Here is a 20,901-nt window from a genome sequence, read left to right on the forward strand (position 1 = left end):
GTTGTGCAACCATATTAGTTTAGTGCTAAGCTCAACACGCAAGCCCTCAAAGTGTCACAAACCTGAACAGTCATTTTAATCTGCCCATCACATGATGACTCTGCTGATACTTCAGCTTGAGGTTAGAGGGAGGTAGTAATTCACCTATTCTGCCCCTGCCATTAAGACTGTAAAGACAGCTGCTTATTGTGGTTGCTCTCATATTGTGGACATAAACCAAATCAAATTAAATAGGAAAAACAATCATTTATTTAAATCAAGCAGCTGTCAGATGGTAGCAATTCCTAATTCTTCATTATCCAAGACACATCCAATCCAGAAACTAGGAGAATAGATCTCTCTCTGCCAATGTTTGTAAGCAACATTTTTGGATCTTTCTACATTTCCAAAATGAAACCAACTAGCATCAACTACACATTTTAACACATTACCACTGACAAAACTAGGTAGATACACCAGTAGGATACTTCCAGTTTTCTCTTTTGGTCACATGCTAGAACAAATTGTTCCCAAACTTTCTGGCTACAAACCACTAGATTTCTCATGGAGCCTTACACATAACCATGCTTGTACAGCTCCCTGCCCTTAACGGTCATATAATTTATGGATTATAATCTGATCCACAGTTAAAAAAGTCTGCTAAGATAACAGTCTGTGTCATCCTTTTCAAATTAACATGCTCTGTGAGATTCTTCAGTTCTTAAATCTGATCCCATTCTACGTTCTGATCCTATTTATTCACTCAGTTTTATGGATAAGCATGAATTCTTTCAACTACTACTTAACCGTCTCTCAATCACAAAATCCTTTTCCTGCTATTTACATGACGAGTGAGTCACAGAACTGTGACTATCAGGGACTGTACATTGCTGCCCACAATTATAAAATCATTTCTGTAAGAAAAGTAGTTTATTGTTTTCCTTAAAACAAGCCATAGTTAACTTATTACCTTCCCATACCTAACCCTTGGTTCTGCAACTCTATAATCTATACCAGTTTTACAAGACTGTTTCCAGCCACCCAGGTCACAGCATACAGTGCTGAAGAACACTTGAAGCCACCTGGCAACAGGGGCCATGTGTCTGTATCCACTACCGGACTACTCCAACATTTTATGTCGCTCAGTTACTGTCTTATTTCAGTAATATGGTTGAGTGATCTGAGAAATACAGTTGAATGAACTTCACTTGTTTCTTTCTCATGGTATAGGAAAAAGTGATATCCTGTCCTCCTGCAACTCCAGAGCTCCCCTGGAGTCTGACCTTTCCCATACTGGTGCTGGAACACTTATAAAACCACTGCCAAAGTCTGCAAGACAACATGGACTGAATAATCAACAACCATAAAATGGTTCAAAGTTTCCTCCATGCAGCATGTCTAAACAGGACCAGCTGACTATCCAAGACTGGATAACTGTAGAAAGGTTCTCATGACAAAAATGGCAATGTTGTCAGAACAGGGCATTTAGAAGAACTCTGTATCACAAGAGATATAGCGCAATGGACATACAGTTCTGTGGCAGGCAGTATGGCCCTTTTGTGCGAGATACTGTCATAAAGTAATCCATAAACTTAGAACATATTGACTTCTTTAAGTAGTTTTCTGGGACTGTACTTATTTAACAGGTAAAAATGAATTTTAAAAGTAATTCAAAATTCAATAAACAAAGAAACATTAAACATCCAAGGGTCTCTACAGTGCTGAAGCCAAGTTCAAATGCAAAATTTGTTTTTCTTAAAAAAATTCTCAGCACAATCTATACATGTTACGGAAGCGTTACCTGCCCTATATGATAACTATTCCCCCAAGTGTGATCGAATAAAACAATTAAATTACAAATTGGGGGTGGAGGGTGGGAGAGGAAATACACAAGAGCAGAACAAGTCTATGGTCCTGAATTCACAAGTCCTTTCCTAACACTTAAGGACTCAGAAGTACTTAAAATATTTCCATTCCTCTTTTATGCACTAAATATGTGCTAGTCTTCTCTGACAATACTGTTTAAATATTAGAACTTAATAAATGGACTACAGGCCCCTAACGTACATGTGAAAAGAAGACATTTTGAAAGGCTGTTCTAGAAAAGTGAGGAAATCATTTAAGATCTTAGAGAAATCGGGGGGGCTGGTAAGGAAGCATGAATATATGGGAAAAATAACCCTATAAATTAAGATCTGTCTAGGAGGAAACTTAAGATCACTTTTCTACATGAAACATTTTAAAGGTGTGATTAGCCATTTTAAAGCTATTAGAATAAAATATTGGCTGCTTTTCAGATTAAGTATTTTATTGCCAGCAGAATCTATTTAGGATGAATGGCTTGCATAATTCTTGGAAAGGTGAAAGTAACTGAACAAGTTCTTCCAAAAGCAGCAGAAGTGATTCTTCTGCATGTTGAACCACTGCAACAGGATGATACTTTTCAACTCCATCTTATCTCAAGGCAAACTCTGTTACCACTCATGTCTTCTGCTCTCCAGCTACTGTCTGCTAAGACTTGCTATAGCCTTTTCTATGCACTGCATGTGCCAGCTGGTTCTTCAATACATACTGGCCTGATGGCCAGTCATTTTTGTTCACCAGCTACTTTGGAACTTTTAAATAAATGTGTAAGTTGCTTAAGCGTGAACTAATGGAGTAACCGACACCAACATCATGTTGTGCCTCTCTGTAAATATGACCACTGAACAGGAATGAATGCCAGGTTTGCCTTAGTATTGGCTATTCACCTTAATTAAAATTCTTATTTGATCTCAGTCTCCTAGAGGCCATTTCCAGTCTCCACCACAAAGATTCTTTGCCCACTTGGTCTCTGGTCTTTGCCATCTCTCTCCAGAGATCAACGCTACAGTGCCTTTCAAAGCCAGTCTACTCCAGCACTTCACTTAAATCCTTTTCATCTTCCTTCTAATTCATCCTCTTCAACTTGTCAGCTTTGTTTCTGAATCTAACACAATGGATCCTTGTTAGGTTTGTCACTGCACCATTTGGCCCCAGGTTCCAATCTTTTTGCATTTTAACTACCAATTCCTCCAAACTCATCCTCTCGTTTTCCAGTACCAATCTCTGCTAAGGGATCAAAGACCAATTTGCAGGTTTATTCACCAGTAAGCCTCAAAATCATAGTCTTCAATCTCTTAGCTATGATACCCTTCTGGACAAATAAGAGCACAAGGGAGGCCAACATACTGCTCTTCAGAACAGGCAGAGGAACTGTCAGCACTAAGAATAGCTACCACCTCAAAAGCTGAGCTCTTAAAGTGTTCCCTCTTCCAGCAGGCCACAACACAGCTTGACAGTATTTCTGGTGTTTCTTTATGTTAAGTGGTAATGCACCTCACTGCTATGTTTGTATAATGTATAACTGAAAATTCAGAAAAACATGTGTTTAAATGCATATACACCAAAAATGTCTATGGCTCTATACCTGACTGCCAAAAGAAGCACATTTATACTGTGGTAAAAGGTTTGCTTATGTTCTTCTACAGGGTACCTATAGCTAAGTGCTAAAGTCAGCTAAAGCCTGCCTAGAAAGTCCAGAATCTACCAAGGATTTAGAAACCCTAATTTTCAACAGTCAGTATGGAAGCTGGTAATAGAATGGCAGCTATGGAAAAACATCTGCCTTTGACAAGCATATGTCAAAACTTCACTTATATTAAGTAAAGCAACAGGAGAGGGATGCAGAGTCTCAATTTAAGCTGCAGTGCAGACCGCATCATAGAAGAATCACGTTCATTCACTCCACAAACTACATCTTACACATGAGTATGAATGTCAACAGCTGAACCGAAATGCAGAATGGTCAGTATCAGGAATTGAAACCATCTGGAAATGCTAAGGATGAAGTCTTCACGGAATTGTTATGGAAACTCCAGTCATATAGGAATATTTGTTCAAGATCTGTAACAGAAACTCCAGTGGATTTTAATATGAGTGAAGATATTCTTGAGGTGATACCAAAGAATAAAATCATGCTCATTCTTAACCCCACATGGCTTCTGCTTTACTTTTCATTCAGAATAAAATCCTACATATTAAAGTTTGCTACAGTTCAGGTTTTGTTTCATTATTATTCCTAGATTCATATGTTAGTAAGTAGGTAATGCACAGTAAAAAGGTGGTACCTGAAAATGAGGCTCCTTGAGTATTCCAACCAATTCTGCAATATTTTCATCTTTATTTACTAAAGGACTGATGTCTTCAAGAATTTCATTCACCAGCTCCAGGTTGTTATCACTGACAGCCTCAAGTTTAGAATCTTCCAGTCGCTCATGTGCCTGTAAGATTAAATACATAAGACTATACTGTAAATAGAAATTTTCTAGTTCCAATTTAAAAGTCTTTTAAATAATTTCTTGATGCAACCTTTAGCAGGAAAGCCAGAAAAATTACATATAATATAATCTGTATATTTTATAGCTGCTGAAGGATTTTGCATGTTTAACTATGTGACCCAATAAACTATAAGCAGCACCTGTCAAAGATGCTTGTATGTCCTTATTTCCTATAACCTCTATGCTATATACACAAACAGTCCTCTGAACAGTATAGTGCCTCATATCTTTTCTGTTTCAGAACCCCGTACAAGTACACCTTCTAGAAGAAGGACAAAAAGGGAACTATGGGATCTGCTCCAAAAAAAAAAAAAATCTACAAGAGAAGCATCTACCCCAGGCTCCTCTCATTCAAAAATCTTCCAAACAGCAAATTCTAAAGGAAAGTCTGCATAACTAAAGGAAACGCTAAAGAAAAATCTGCAGCAAAGGTGGCTAACAGTATCCTGGGCAGCATTAAGAAGAAAGAGTGTTGCCAGAAGGTCGAGCTCTACTCAGCACTGGTGAGGCACACCTGGAGGTGAGAAGAAAAGGCTTGGCGGGGGTGGAGGGGATCTCATCAATGTGTATAAATACCTGAAGGGAGGGTACAAACCTTGTACCCTTGGAGGTACAAGGGAGGATAGGGCCAGGCTCTTTTCAGTGGTGCTCAGTGATAAGACAGGAAACAATGGGCACAAACGGAAACAGGAGGCTCTGTCTAAACACAATGAAACACTTTTTCCACTGTGAGGGTGACTGAGCACTGGCACAGTTTGCCCAGAGAGATTGGGGCCTCCCTCCTTGGAGATATTCAAAAGCCATCTGGACACAGTCCTGGGCAACCATCTCCAGGTGACTCTGCTTGAGCAGGGGATTGGACTAGATGCCCTCCAGAGGTCCCTTCCAACCTCAACCATTCTGTGATTCTGTGATAACTTTTCATCTCTTTCTAGAGCTATTGCTGCAGACATAATCCTTTCCTAAACACTGCAGACACTTAAATTCATTGAAAGGTAGGAGCTTTGAGCAGCAAGAGTAACATCTCACAAATCTGAATGCTTCACTTATTTATTACAGTAGTGCTGTATCATAAAAATAGGGAATAAGAGGAGGCCCAAAATAACTAAAATTCTCAATTCACTCAATTAAGAGTTATTTACAACACCATAGCAACAAGAAGTTCAAAAAAGAACAATTGCTTTGGCATGTAAAACCACAAGAACTAACAGATGTATCTGGGAGTCATCTATCTATACTTCCCATATATATAACTTGAAGGTATGTGCACACATCTACTTTCTTATTAGTGCTTTAAAACAGATGTTAAAATAAAATTTTGCTAAAACCAGAAAACTTTGTTTCCTGAAATCACCTGAGTATTAAATTCTGCTTCATATCTATAAAATGGAATTTCTGCAGGACTGATGATCAAACACTGGAAAGGCTAACAACATAGAGAAAGGCATTTCAAACATTTCCCAACATCAACACACACAATCCAAATGACCATGATTACAAAGTCATAGGAAGCTGGGCACCTACACACATTCTCCTTGATAAGGGAATGCTATTTTGTACATAATACATACAGTAAACAATATCCTTCTTTTAAAGTCTACTACTTTTACAGTAAGTAAAACCACAAGTCTATTGACTTTTAAACATACTCCAACTGCAAAACCTTTAGAAGATTAGAGAATAAGGGTTACTTTCTTTCTCACTCATTTTATTTAAAATACTACCACTAACACAGAGTATAATCTAAATACAAATATCCTTATCCTTCATTCCAAAATCAAGGCCATGTATACACTGGGGAACAGAAAGTTTATCAGTGAACAACCTCTGATCCTGTAGTGCATTGGAGAGTACTAGGATATGGAGTGGTATGAATAATAATAATAATAATAATAAAAAAGTATTACATAACTTAGATATTGCAATTTTTTTTTTCAGTTCATCATTTCAGAAATAACGATACTGAATTGAGTCTTTTAATTCATTCAATATTTATTATACTTGCCAAGTGTTTAAATAGTAAGGCTTTTGCCTCCAACAATCTGACACCCTAAATACTGGACTCAAGTGTTTATAGATCACTCCTACAATGTTTCCTTGGTCAGGCTTAGGCATTCACCTAGTATGCTGTAGGCTATACTACAATAGTAAAAGCAATAGCGTGACTGCAGAAAAGCAGATAAAGTTTTGAGGTTCAAAAGAACAGTTAATCCAGGAGAAGAAATTTTTGGTAAGACAGCTCAGTAGCAAAACTGAGTAATCATGCATGTTCCAATTTCAACAACTGTTTTAAAAAAAGCATAATAATTCTAAGGCCTAGTTAGGATTGAACATAAACTTTAGCACAGGAAAGACATGGACCTGTTGGGAGTCGGTCCAGAGGAGGCCCACAAAAATTATCAGGGGGATGGAACACCTCTGCTATGAGTAAAGGCTGAGAGAGTTGGAGTTGTTCAGCCTGGAGAAGAACCCAGGGAGACCTTATTGCAGATTTTCAGTACTTAAAGGGGGCTTGTAAGAAAGATGGGGACAAACTTTTTAGTAGGGCCTTTTGTGATAGGACAAGGGGTAATGGTTTTAAACTAAAAGAGGGTAGATTTAGACTAGATATAAGGAAGAAATTTTTTTTACGGTGAGGGTGGTGAAACACTGGAACAGGTTGCCCAGAGAGGTGGTAGATGCCTCATTCCTGGAAACATTCAAGGCCAAGTTGGATGGGGCTCTGAACAACCTGTTCTAGTTGAAGATGTCCTTGCTCATTGCAGGGGGGTTGGACTAGATGATCTTTGGAGGTCCCTTCCAACCTAAACTATTCTATGATTCTATAAATGTCAGTAAATGACAGGAAAATATATTTTACAGTAATTACACTTACTTCACCTTTGCCCTACTACCCACTGAAGAATGGAAGGGTACAGTAAAAGAACCCTATTCCAAAAAAGATCTGTAATTCCTACCTTGATGCCTTTATTCTAGACAGAAAAAAAATATGAAATTAATGCAATGTTAAAAGATTAGCCAAACTTTGCATTGCAAATATTATAAACTAACTACTATGCTTATTGCTTGCCTTTGTTTTTTTTAAGGACTGAAGAGAAAAATAAGCTTGTACAGCTCATGGCACATTTCCCTAAGTTTCTTTTTACCCTTTTTGGGATACTTTACATAATGATTAGTCTTTAATAACTGACTAATAAAGGAAAATTAAAAACTTTTATGTTTCTGGCCTGGTCTGAAATGAATCTGCTTAAATAATCTGACCATCTCAGGGTCCTGAGAATTGCATATTCTGTTAAAACTAGCTCTTCTAATAGGAAAAACAAGTTTTATATATTTTTAGAGACAAATGGATACATATGAACTATATATATATGTCACAAAATGTGTTGTCGTTTTGATCTTGTCCTTATTTAGCTCTGCTGGATAGGACTGAGTTTTGGGGTTTAATTCTGAAATAATTACAAAACAAAATATGAATGTGGTCATGCCATATGACCACAATTAAAACCTTTCAGCATTCTAGATAAAGCAAGTTTATAGTTAAGAATCTGTTTCCATTACAAGCATCTTTTTACATCTGCTAGTCATTAAATTCCACATAATTGTAATTGGCCATTAAAACACAAATTCTTGATAAGAAAAAAAATGCTTTGCAATGAGCATTTTCTTCATGATAAATATTAAATTAAAGATGACCTAGGTGGCACATACTGAAGTTGGAAACAACTCTAAGCAAGAAAATGCTTACACTTACTCTAGTAAATTTAGTACACAAATCTTTCCCTCTGCAGTCACCTCACTAGCAGATGAGACGCTTGTTATTTCTAAGTTCATTACTATGCAGTGTCTTCCGCTTACAACCAATTTTTCTGAACAGCTAAACAGAAGTAAATTCTTATATAAATTCTTTTGAGAAGTTTTCCTTTCCAGATTTTTATACTGAGCAAAATACCTGCACAACAATCCTTTAGCTTTACAGAGTATTTCATGCCTGCCCAGAGGGCATTGCTTTCAGATGTCTATTCATATTAAAGAGACAGGTACATTTAAGTTAACTGTTTCTTCTTCATAACAGGAGCTTATTTCTATGAAGTAAGATTAAGAAAGAATGTAAGCGCTGTGCAATATTGACTGCATCTCCTACTGGTAAGATCACCTATGTTTTAATTACAGAGTCCAAAGATTTTTTGTAAATATCACCTTACATATTTATAATTGATTGCTACCATCTATAAATTTTCATAATGCAAGACCAAACCTAAGGCTAGCCCATGTCTCAGAGAGCTGACAAATCAAAGGTCCCAGCATTATTCTGAATCCAGGAAAGGGCAGGGAGAGAATATTTCACTGGGCTGATCAGAAAGTCATTTTGAGCCAAAGACAAAAAGAAAACTTGTTTATACCATGGGAGAAAGAAGGTTATTGCTCTCACTTTTCATCTTTGGCAAAAATGCTAAAAGTCAGAAGGCATATGGGTTTTGCACACAACAGTAGTCACAAGACTATATTAAAACCAACTGCTTCTAATTTCAAGTATTTTGACATTTTCTTCATAAATAATGTTACCACATTATTTCTGGAGTCTCTGAATTTTTCTTCTTCCTCTAGAATCTTCCATATAACAATAAATCAGCATGCACAGAAATTACATTATACCAAATCTTCACCTTCAAGAACTCCTTGAAGTCTTTTAAAGATGTATCATACATAAAAGCCATTGTTAATACCTCAATCAATACTCAATGTTCACACAGTAATTTAAGAGTTAAAGTATTTCCAGATTCTACTCAGAGCAGCTAGTTTAAATACCTTAGCAAGTGATCTTACAATAGGGTTTTCCATAATTCCTTTAAGAAAAATCAGGTCTATTTCTTCAGCGCCTGTTGATGTTGGCAGATCAGTCAGGTTATCCAGGACCTGCTGCATGGCTGCTGACAAAACAAAAACAAAAAGTAAGTACTGACCAAAATAGACTTGCAAAAGCTCTGGGAAACACAATATTAACTTTAGAGATGTTAAGCAGCCAACTACATCTACTGAGAGCAAGTGGACAGAATGGAAAAAGAACTTTTGTTTGTTTGAAAGATGGAAATAAAAGATCTATCCAAATCCTTATCACCACAATCAACTTAAATCCAGGCCCTGCACATTCCTTTCAAGATTTGCTACTACTTAAAGATTGGGGGGAAAAAAAAGTATAAACTATGTATAAGGTATGCATAATCTTCCAAATACATAAAAGCAACTCATTCATGACTCTCTTCATTTAATCTCTCTTTCAGAGGAAGCTTTCAGTCCTCACACATGTTCACATAGTACAGAGATCTTGTGCATTTGGGCGCATGTGCAGCAGCCCTTAGCTGGGATTACATCAGCTAGCCCCGAGCTTGCAAAGAACGTGTGCCAGTTTGGGCTGAGCACAAAAGGGGGCATCACTGGAGACAGTTATGATGTCCTTTGCAAGGTAAATGGTCATTCTTTCCCTGTTTTCCAACACATGACTAAATACTCTTAGCTTGCAGTATTATCTTAGTAGTGAATAACCTATACTGTTCTTGGTTTTAACTGTATTCTTTTAAACTCCTGACAAGTTATATGCACATGCTCAAACAGACACATACACAGGTATACTGAAAAAAAATCTTCTATTGAGATCTGCAACAAGCTAAAAAGCATTAGAACAAGCACTGTGTACTCCAATGCTCTGCATGTTGCATAGCAGCATATATCAAGAGAATTAGAAAGCCTATATGCCCCTTCTCCCACACAGGAATTTACCCTTAACTTTGCTCATTGCTTTATAATGAAAGCTATTATGAAACACTGCACAGTAACAAAACAAACAGCATTTCTCAACACCTACTTTCTAATTGCAATTCTTCCTAGAAAATTCCATCCCAAGAAAAAATTTTCTGGCCAGTCTTCCTGTCAAGTGGAACTGACTTTTCAACAATCAAATCATCTTGTGTGCCACCTTTTAACTATAGCAGTGTATGTCAAAAGACTGCATTTTTAAAAAATATGTTTTAACCATACTTCTCACTTTCAAAAAGTGAATCTTCTGTGAAACCATGAGTAGGAGGGAAAATGACACTTACTTTATGCCTTCAGATTTTGAAGCAATATTATTTCTACTTTATAATAGACTAAGTGCTGTTAGAGAAGTCACCAAATCAACCTGTAAGCAGTCCACATCTTTGTCAGACTAGGTATGTCCTATATCTTGACTAGTTCAGCTGCAGATGCAACTGCTTTGTTTCACGTTTTCTCAATTCCAGTTACAGATTCATGACTCTTAATGCAGTCATGCAAGCTATAGTATTTGCAGAAGTAGACAGATGTTTCTAGCCAATTTATGTAGGGTACTAGATGCTGCATAAATACTGCAAGTGTTATAATAATAAGCTTTCTTTACATTTTTAACAGTTATGTAAATTGTTTTTAAGGGACTTCAGGTTAGCGCTTTTGTTCTTATAAATAATCTGGGTAAAAATATAAATCTTCCTTCAGGTTAAAGCACGTATCTCAACTACCAGTTGCAATTGCAGCACTTGATGCTGTCAGAGGTGTGCATGATAAAGACATTCCTTATATCTGTCTATGTTAATCAGCTGTTTCTTATGTAACCTTCAGAATTCTATTGAGAATGATCAAATTAAAAAATAAAATCCCTACATTAAAACTTCATCATCAAGGGGAAACTGTTGAGAGTAACATTAAGCTTCACAAGAATGACTTTCAGTCTTTGTGCAGATAGGGTATTTTCAAATTAATATTTTATTTAATAAAGGTTTCACAAATTCTAGCATCAAAACTGCTTAAGTATATTTTAGCATTCTTGGAAAGCAGCAAACACCTTTATCAACATGCAGAGTTCAAATATTTCACAAAGGCAGACTTGCATCCCAGGTGATCAAAACCAAAACAAGCTGTTTTCAGAAATAGCTCCCTATTGCTGTGCATCTGATGATTGCCTCCTCTCATGGCACAGCCATCATGGCAACAGTCGTCTTAGCATTAAATAATGCTGCCTTAATATTAGAAAGAAAAACAAAAAGGCAGGCAGAAAAACAAATCCCCAGTAAGTTGGGATAAGGCACCGTTACTCACCCTGGATTGTTTATGTTTGAACACAATGTGGGTGTCTATATTGCCTCAGTGTAGCTAGTAGTTTAAAAGGGAAGATCTTTCTAAGTAGTTGAATAAAAAAATAATACTGTTAAGTATCCCTTTATTTTAACCAGCTACAAGGTTAAGTAAAAAAATTTTAGCATGAGAGAAAGCTTTAAGAAGCTTCAACAAAGTGTTTGCACCTGTTACCTAGTACATGATAACCAGAAACTAGAGCAATGTTTATATGCTTTACAGTGTTTCACTGCTTTACATTTACCTGGCAAAAAAATTCAGAACGTGACCAAATGTTATTTTTCAAAAGGTCATCAAAAGCATCTTCCAACAGGAATTATGTCAGCTGGTTCATTTAAAAAGAATAGACAATACATGGGTACTTTTGGTAACGGGCTAGACTAAGCACTTTAATTCCAGTACTCTACATTTATTATGCAAGTCATGGGCCAGCTTCAAACGTAGTTCCCATTTAATGTGATATGCTAATATTACTCACATGTGAAAATAGCTTTGAAAGTCTAAGCAACATACACATTGACCTACTTATGCCTTAGATATTCATACGTGTACTTTCGAACAATTTGATTTACCCAAAGACAAATTGGTGGTGGTGGTGGGAGACAGTTTGGTGAATGTATTATAGACCCTCTTTTTATGTATCTATTCAACAGGCTTTTGTTTATTCATTTCTAGAGGAAAAAAAACTTATTAAAATACAAACAGCAGGAGATATGTTGTTTCCAGGCTTAATTATAATGACCTTTCAGAATAATGTAGATATACATGGAATTTCAAGTAGCAGTCTTTAAAACAATTTCACCCTGGGGCAAAGCCACCTTAGCTCTTTTAGAAAAGTATCTTATCTTTGAGCAGCAGGAATGAAAGCTGAAGATGCAAGAACTCATGTAGGAAAATTTTACTTAAAAGACCAGGTCCTATCAATCAAGAAATAGATGGAACTAAGGAGTTTAGGGACTACCAAATCTAAATACCCTATCAAAAATTGCCTTTTGAGCCTCCCATCTCTTCTCTGGCAAATCTGCCTTGAAATGTTGATAGAGGTTACTCACTGGGGGGAAGGCAAGGGGAAGACCTGTAGAACTTACATTTAAGTCAGGCATACAAGAACTAAGGACTACAGTGAACAAACTGCATAAACCTGGCTCCTTATTGTTGAATACTTTGTTGTCCAATGAAAAGCAAATTGGTGCTTTTCCTTCAGTGGAAAATTAATTGGGTCTCTCTCGCCTCTCTCATCCCATCTTTTGGAGGAAACTGGTAAGGAGAAACTATCTTTGAGAGCTCTACCATGCACCTCTTTCTCTCTCTGAAGACAAGCCTTTTTCTATTTTCAAAGACCGATCTGGGTAAAATTTTAAATTCTTACCACAACACAAAAGAGTTTGCTTTTGTGAGGACAGCATGAGATAGGCATGGTTGGCTACAATGGTTAACAAAACCATCTAGGAACACACACATTACAAGAAACACACATTGACAACAGCCTCCAGACAAAACAGGAGGAAATGAGCAGCAGAAACAGGCTCTCAGTTGAGGCAAGCTGTTGAAATAAAGGTATTTTTAGGAAAAAGTGACAACAGAACTGAGTCTGAGCTGGGACTCCTAAGAGAAAATGAGATTACAATGGGCCACCCTCCACTCCAGCCCCCGGCTTTGGTGACAGGGAACATACACACACATAGAATTAATTTCACAGTCAATTTTCAAAGAACATCTTCATAACCACAGAAGTTTAAAGCCTCCAGCAAGACTCAACAGGAGCATACTGGTCTGCTGTGTACATGCATTGAACGATTTAAGCCCACTATGCATATGTCCCCATACTCAGAGAAACTAGTTTGTCATTTGAACCCCATTTCAAAAAGGGAAAGGGAGGGGGGAAGGAAAGGCATGTTAATTGATGTCTGGAGCAAACAGCATGCATCCTGAGGCATAAGAATACAGAAATCCCACTTACTAATGCAAAATTTACTAACCAGAATTAACTCCTAATTCACATATAGCTCTTCAGACAACCAAAAGATGCTTTGAAGGTTTAATCTACATACTGTACTCTACATACTTACATTAGTGAATTCATATCAAATATAAGTAAAAGATACTATGATAACTCTTCTCTTCTTGTACTTGTAAGAAAAATACAGGGTTTCACCAATCTCTCAACTGTGACTCTGCTATCAAATTTGATTTTACTCTTTCTTTCAGTGCCTAATTCTTATCCACATTAATTCTATGTAAAGGAAAGAGGAAGCATACATTTAAATAAATTTTCCAGATTTGCAGACAGAAGACAAATGTGTCACTCATTGGGGAAAATTAAAGCTTTCCAGAGTGAATACCTTGCACAGATTTTTTAGCTCCATTTCAGTTTATAAGTCTCCAAGCTTACAAACTACCAGGAATGAAAATAAAATTATGTATAATATTTTTAAATAAACATACGCATATTTATTTCCACATGACCTGCTCATCTAGATAGGAAGGTATAATAAACACCTCAAGGACTATTGGTGAGGCTGGTGCTTCACACAAAGTCTAGAAAGTTAGATTAAAATCTTGTCACATACATAAAATTTGGAAACAATTTCTTGTGTGATTTACAACCTTTTCAAGAGGGATATATCCAAAAGAAAAGTTTCATAAGACACCCAATAAGCATAGACAAAGGAAAATTCATTTGTAACTCATACAGCCCTTAACCAATGACAGTTGTGCATTTGTGTTTTCAAAAAAATGGATTTATGCTTTAACATGAAGTGGGAAAAAAAAAAAAGTTATTTTGTATTGGCCCCTTCTCTCCCCAGTTATGAATTTTAATATTTCTGGCAGCCTAGGTCTGAGAAAAGGAGTACCTATGAACAAGTTAACATTTTGAGCTAGTACAAACAAGTTCATTCAATAACAGACTATTGACCAAGAATATATGAAACACTAACAAAGACCTCTAATACTACTGTTAGAGTAAATTTCAGAAACCAGGTTTTAAGATAGAAGTCTCTGGGAAAGCATTATGCAGTGAGCACATACAACATTATGTTTGCATTTTCACAGCCAGCAACTGTATTCACTGAGCACAGATCACATTTAGAAATACCTCCAGAGAAGTGCTATAAAAGCGATGTACAATTGCAATTTAGCCCCTCTGCTCCTCTACACCAGGCTACAAATTAGTTACATAATCCCATATAAGGTATGCCTACATTGCTTATTGTAGTAGGGTATAATGATACTTGGGCTCTCAAGCATCCACAAACTTCACATCTACCTTGGTGTGGGGTTTTATCCAGGCTATTTGACAATTGCCAAGCAGGGAGTGTTGGGCCAGTGCAGTTATAGCCCTATTGATAGCCACCTTAACTCAAGTACTTATTTTTGGGCAGCAGTCCACTGTAACATCATGTAGTGTTATGTAACACATTTTCTAAACAGGATCCCTCATTCAGTAAATACAGTGTATCTCCCCTAGAAAGACAGTAAGACTGCTTGAAGGAAGCTGTTGTCTGCAGCATGCACACTTTACTGACTGCAGAATCAGAGAAATGAATAGCATATATGGCAGTGAATTAGTAAAGGAAGGAGGAAAAGTCTAATTGATAAGAATGAATGCCCCTGTGGATATTCAAATTCTACTCACTGAATTTTTGCATGTTGAAAAAAAAGTAACATAAATGCTTAGAAATGTTTACTAATTTTTTTTACTTCATTTTCTGCAAGTCTCCTGCCAAGCCAAGATAGAGCTCTTTTAGCATAACTATAAATAGAAGCTCGAGCAGTCCCTACCCTTATCAAACCTAGCTCCACTACATCTTACATGCCCATTTTTCATGGCTCTTAAGGTCACAAAAGCTATGGGGAAGAGCGAACAACCCTTCCCTATCCCAAACCCTGTAGCCATAACTTCTTTCAGGCTGTGAAGTTTGTCTAAATAAAGATGAAGCACAAATTTTCTGATGAACAGATGGACTTCACAGCTGCATCTTTTGGAAAGAAAAGCACTATTTTAAAATTATTTCAGCAAAGATAAAAAGGGAACAAAGCATCACATCTCCAAAACCAGCTGAATTAAAAGGTTGTCTTATTTGACTATATGTATCATGACCAACAGTAAGATATTGGTAAGAGATGCACTAAAATCCAGTACTAAGGATATAGTGTTAGGCATCTCTTTCTTAAAAGATTGTAAAGAAAAAGATCTCAATTGCAAAGTATGAAGGCAATTAACTTAACCAGATGCTTACTAACTAAGCTTGATGCTTTGAAGCCTATACAGGTGTTAAATATTACCAAGTTTTCTGACATTTTTAATTACAGAAAGACTGATGCAAGCTTCAGTCACAAATGATGATTAACTGAGGAAGCATACACATGTATACACACAAGTATGCTGAATATGTCTTCTCTGACAGAGAGAAGCCTCTTCAGATAATGGTTTAAATGTAGAGATCTAAACTCACAGTTCAAAGTTCTCTGCAGCAAACAAATGCTAGGACAGCAGAAACCTGCATGGTGATTCCTCTGTTGTAGTCTGAGCCACCTAATGAATTTACTTCTTTATTATGGTATTTGTGCCACACTGGAAGAGGCAGAAGGCCTTAAGGTACCTTCTGAAAGGTTCACGAGATGTAATTATTTAAAAAGGTAATTCTCTTTACCATACTTCTGCTTAAATAGTTTTCATGCTCCACTAAAAAAGTAGCATTACTTACTGAATTACAGCATGTACAACTGTTTGAGAGTAATCGGTTAAAATAAATGATTACTAAAAGGTAAACATTTTCCTCCCAGGGGTACATTCAGAAAAATAATAGGATCAAGTTATGAAAGCTTAACTTCAGTGGCAAGGGTGCCCACGAGGTCTCTAATCCAACCTCATCCTCTAAGAAGGGACAGCTGTGTAAGCACACCACATCGCTCAGGGCTTTACCCACTAAAGTCTTGAAAACCTCCCAGGATGGAAACTACGTAACTTCTCTTGGCAACCACTTCCACTACCTCCTAATGATGAACAAGGTTTTCCTTACCGACAGCCTGAATTTCTCTTGATTTCATTTATGTCATCTGTCTCTCATTTCACTAGAACAGTTTGCTCACAGAAGTTGTGCAGTCTCCATCCCTGGAGATACTCAAAACCCAATGGACACCATCCTGGACAACCTGCTCCAGTTGATCCTGTTTGAGCAGGGAGGTTGGGCCAGATGATCTGAAGAAGCCCCTTCCAACCTCAATGATTCTGTGATTCTGCAATTATTTCCTGGCATCCTTCATTCAGCTGGAAAGCTTTGCTCACTACTATTACTCTTCTTGAACTTTGCTATATACTCTTTCACACCATGTAAATACTACCTTTAAATAAATACTGTAAACTCATATTGATACTATACTGAAAGACAGAAATCTCCCTCTTTCTGTAATATAAAAGGCACCAGTTTAAACCCATAAACACCATCAGCTCAGTGATGGATGTCTACTTCTCCAGGGCAACTCAGGCAACATTCAAAAAAGCTATGCTATCAGTGGTCATTTTAAGCTAAACATAAGAATTTTCACACCATTAAAAAAAAAAAAGAAAAGAAAAGAAAAAAAAGCAGACCTATGCCTCCAAATAATTACTTTATGAATTTATACTAAATTGCTAATATGCTGGTTTACAGCTTCTAAATACTGTTCATCAGAAACTTAATAGCTACGGTAAATCTTTGCTGAACATCTGAACATCACCACTGCCAGTTGCCAACAAATAAATAAATTTACTTCCACAGTTTCTGAAAACTTTACACATTGCCCTGAATATATGAAGCTTTTGCTCTAGCTGACTATTTGCATTAGTCTTCCTAAAAGGTAGTATTAAGGAGCCAAATTTTGAAACCAGTTCCATTTCCCCTATAAATTGTGTATTATACAGTTATGATAAGGCACAGCTTAAAGGAGACCACTACTTTTCCTCTTGCTCTTACAAATGTTCATATGTTGCCATTTGGAACAAATAATCTTTGAGAAAACTTCAAAACATAAGCATTTGTCTGCACCTGCCAAATTACACAAATAGGAAGACCAAATATTCCAGACATTGAAGAAATTATTAAAAATCATTTAAGTAATCCAGAAACCTAAATCTGTTGGAGCGAGTGGAGGTCTGTGGAAAGAAAAGGAGATATTCTGTACTTTTGAAAGCTTTTACCTATAGACTAGATGAGTAGGGCTGTACATGCAAAAGCTTCCATTGTAGGAAAAAAACTAAGTGTTCCAAGAGGAGAGAAATTAAAAACCGTATTGTGCCTCAAATTACAAGCAGCAGTTGCATTTGAAATAAAATACAGAATGAATTCAACGCAAAAGCTTCAATCACCATACAGCACAAACTGGAGTGTGTAAAAGCAAGTCAACTAAAAGCTTTTTAAAAAGGCTGAATTATTTCCTTTTTTTTTTTTTTTTTCCAGTATTCTTACTTTTCAGCTACAGATGTTAGGAAAGAATGTATTGATGTCACACAAAGACTACTGTACTTTAAATGAATACTAGCATATGCCCCTGGAGAAGTTTCAATTTTGGTGAACAAAGACTGTACTCCCTTAGTTCTTCAACTACTTTAGTACTTTGGGTATTAGAGGATATTTTAAAACTGATTTTTAAATGAAGGTAAAGTGCATTCCATGGATATGCAGTCTAAGATACTACTTTGTACCTGAAGTTTCAGCACGAATTCAAGAAGTCTCAGGACGTATCCTGCACTCCACTCAACTTATACAACAGGCTGAACTTACTGGATCATATCAATCATCTTCGCTGGTATTTTGCAAGAAACAGCTGGATGAAGAAACTTGTATTCTCTGCAGTCACACAGGCAATTAATGCCAGTATTTATGAAGTCCAAAATGCCAGCATAACAGATGCAACAAAGTAAGTACAGCTTTTGAAGTACGCCTTTCTCTAGATCTTAATTTTTCAGCTATAATGTGCACTCTTCCAAATGAATCAAAGCTTTGTACCTCTGTATTTCTGCCACAGGACTCAAAATTATTTATCTGTTGTAGGGTGACAGAGCCTGAAGACAGCGTAACTGACTGACAAAATACTAACAACATAAGTAAAGACCACAGTTATATACCCACAGGAGCAAGTTACATGTAACAAAAATCAATTCAGTTTATTGTACCACTTATTTTGATGGAAAAGTTGAGGTGAAATCATGCAGAAACATCTATACAGTTTTATCCCATTGATAACATTACCCTCAGGCCAATTAGAAAACAATGAAGAGATCTTCCTAAATCAGTTCCCTTCTTCACACAAGTACTAAATTTAGATCTGAAGAGAAAATAGTGAACACCCTTCCAAAGGGAAAGGAGAATTCCACTTTAAGTGTTACATGCTTGCATCTTGTTACTGGTTTCCAAACAACACTGTCATAGTGGATAAAGTTGAGCTGTGAAAGTTCGAGTTGTATGTTGTGCCCCACTTCTAAGAACAGGCACCCCAGGAGCAACAAAACCAGAGGTTCAAGTTCTGCTATGATGTTTCTTCAACCATTTGCACTTTCATCTAGGCACACTAAGCAGGCATATTTTCAAAGAACAAAGCTAAAATACACAAGGATTGTAAGGCACTCTACTGTCAGTGTAAATGTCATGGCTCAGAACAATACTTAAAGAGCTATTTTGTAATGTGGATCAGGTACATCTGCAAACAAGACAAGGTACTTTTAATACACAAAATCAGATACTCTACTACATAGCAAAGTAACAACTCTGTGCACTTCCAGAGACTCACAATGAATCTGATCACTAGAGATCTTGTTGGTTCCACTGGAGTTTGCATCTCAGGGGTGCTTGCATCCTTCCATCTGAAACCACCTAATCACTCAATAGAATATCAATAGGAAATCATTAAAAAAATCCATACTTCAGATACCTGGGTGTTTCCTTAATCTTGGTTAATATGAAATTTAGCTTAAACAATTATTTCTGCTCCCTATTCTTAACTCAATTTATATACATCTAGCAAACAATGCCTCAGTTTTCATTCTTCTGACCTGAAGAGGGCAATTTTCTGCCCTACAGAGGGCTATTTCTCCTCTCCTATATTGATTGGGAAAGAAACAAGACTGGCAAAATTCCTCTGTACTTCTTCCAGTTTGCACCTTTTTTTCACTATGGACAGTCAGAATTGTGCAAAGTGTATCAGACAAGAGTCTCATGGGTGCCTTGCACAACACCATTAATACTTCCCTTTCTAGTGATACAGATCTATTTTGACTTTCTCAGTTACATCATACTGTCAGCTCAACCTACTGGTCTGTGACAAAAGAATACAAAAGATCATTTTGAACCTCTGTCTCCTCCAAACCTTAAATTTGTGGCTGAAAGAAGTGTCCTCTTCCTTAAGTGCAAAACACTACATGTATATTTTGTCCCACTCTAGGCTTCAAATCAGTTTTTGGCACTTTGGTTTTGATCCATTTTTCTTCAGTGAAAATGCTTAGACAATTAATTTCACCAGAAACCACCTTCATCCAGATACTACTGCTGCTTTTAACTCTACCTCCTTCTACAGCTTTAAGTGTAGGAGAGACTGAGGAATTCTAACAATTAAGAATTTTATGATGAAGAGTTTTGATATCAAGTGAAGTAACACTGTATTAACACACTCTCAGACTTATTTTATAACAACAGCGGAATGCTTTTTTTAAATGAAAGCATCCAAAAGCAACACTTTCAAAATCTCATTGCCCCATTATGATGCAGCCACTTAAAAAACCTACACCTATGTCCTTTTAATACATCACACCCATATATTAACATTTCATGCATGCCCTGTTTCAGATTTCTGTTATTGTGAAGTACTTGTTGAATTACCCCTTCCAGCCTAAAACACTGGAGTATTTAAATTAGATCTACATCAATGCAGACATAAAAAGATTTTTATTTGGGGTTGTATTACAGTTGCTGCACAAGCAATTGCTCAGTAAATTCATATGCAGAAAACAGAAATGCAAGACAGCTTTTCAGAGCACAAAATAAAGCAGTTTAGAAAATATTTAGACTATCTCAACACATTCTTTAATCAAAAATTAAAGTGATTCTGATTTAAAATAGAAATATATTTGATTATTATATGATTATTATATCTACCCCATTTCTCTAGAAGAAGAAAGACCCACCATGAAAAATTTCCATAGGGAAGTTTTCCGTTAATTCAGAGTCTATTTAATTTCACTGAAGTCTTCCTCTTCATCACAACTTGCAAGTGAAAAATTTAAGACATAAGTGAAACTGCAAAAATTATAAAATTTAACTGAAATTACCTCTGGCCCAGGACCTCCGTTTTCAATTTTACGTGATCACCTAGTACATTTTCCGCAAGTTTCATTTGAAGTTCATTCCTAAACTCTGACGTTCCCACTTCCACTAAACTAATC

At 36.6% G+C, this 20,901-nt stretch overlaps 1 protein-coding gene across 7 annotated transcripts in view; it reads right to left on the reverse strand.

The window, feature by feature from the left end:
• Window positions 1-20,901, reverse strand: part of PALS2 (protein associated with LIN7 2, MAGUK p55 family member) — a 65,260-nt gene that overhangs the window by 19,924 nt on the left and 24,435 nt on the right. For 5 of the 7 annotated variants that reach the window (XR_007505775.1, XM_049798126.1, XM_049798128.1 and 2 more), the window contains 2 exons: window positions 9,147-9,268; window positions 4,128-4,280 (listed from right to left, as the gene is read on the reverse strand). Coding sequence is in view for 6 of the 7 variants with exons in the window: in XM_049798126.1 (XP_049654083.1) it covers window positions 4,128-4,280; window positions 9,147-9,268 (275 nt within the window). In the remaining variant the exon portion in view is untranslated. The remainder of the gene's footprint in view (window positions 1-4,127; window positions 4,281-9,146; window positions 9,269-20,901) is intronic. The other 2 variants (XM_049798127.1, XM_049798129.1) reach the window with 2 other exon arrangements.

The sequence above is a fragment of the Accipiter gentilis genome, chromosome 4, assembly GCF_929443795.1.
Source record: "Accipiter gentilis chromosome 4, bAccGen1.1, whole genome shotgun sequence".
Lineage (NCBI taxonomy): Eukaryota > Metazoa > Chordata > Aves > Accipitriformes > Accipitridae > Astur > Astur gentilis.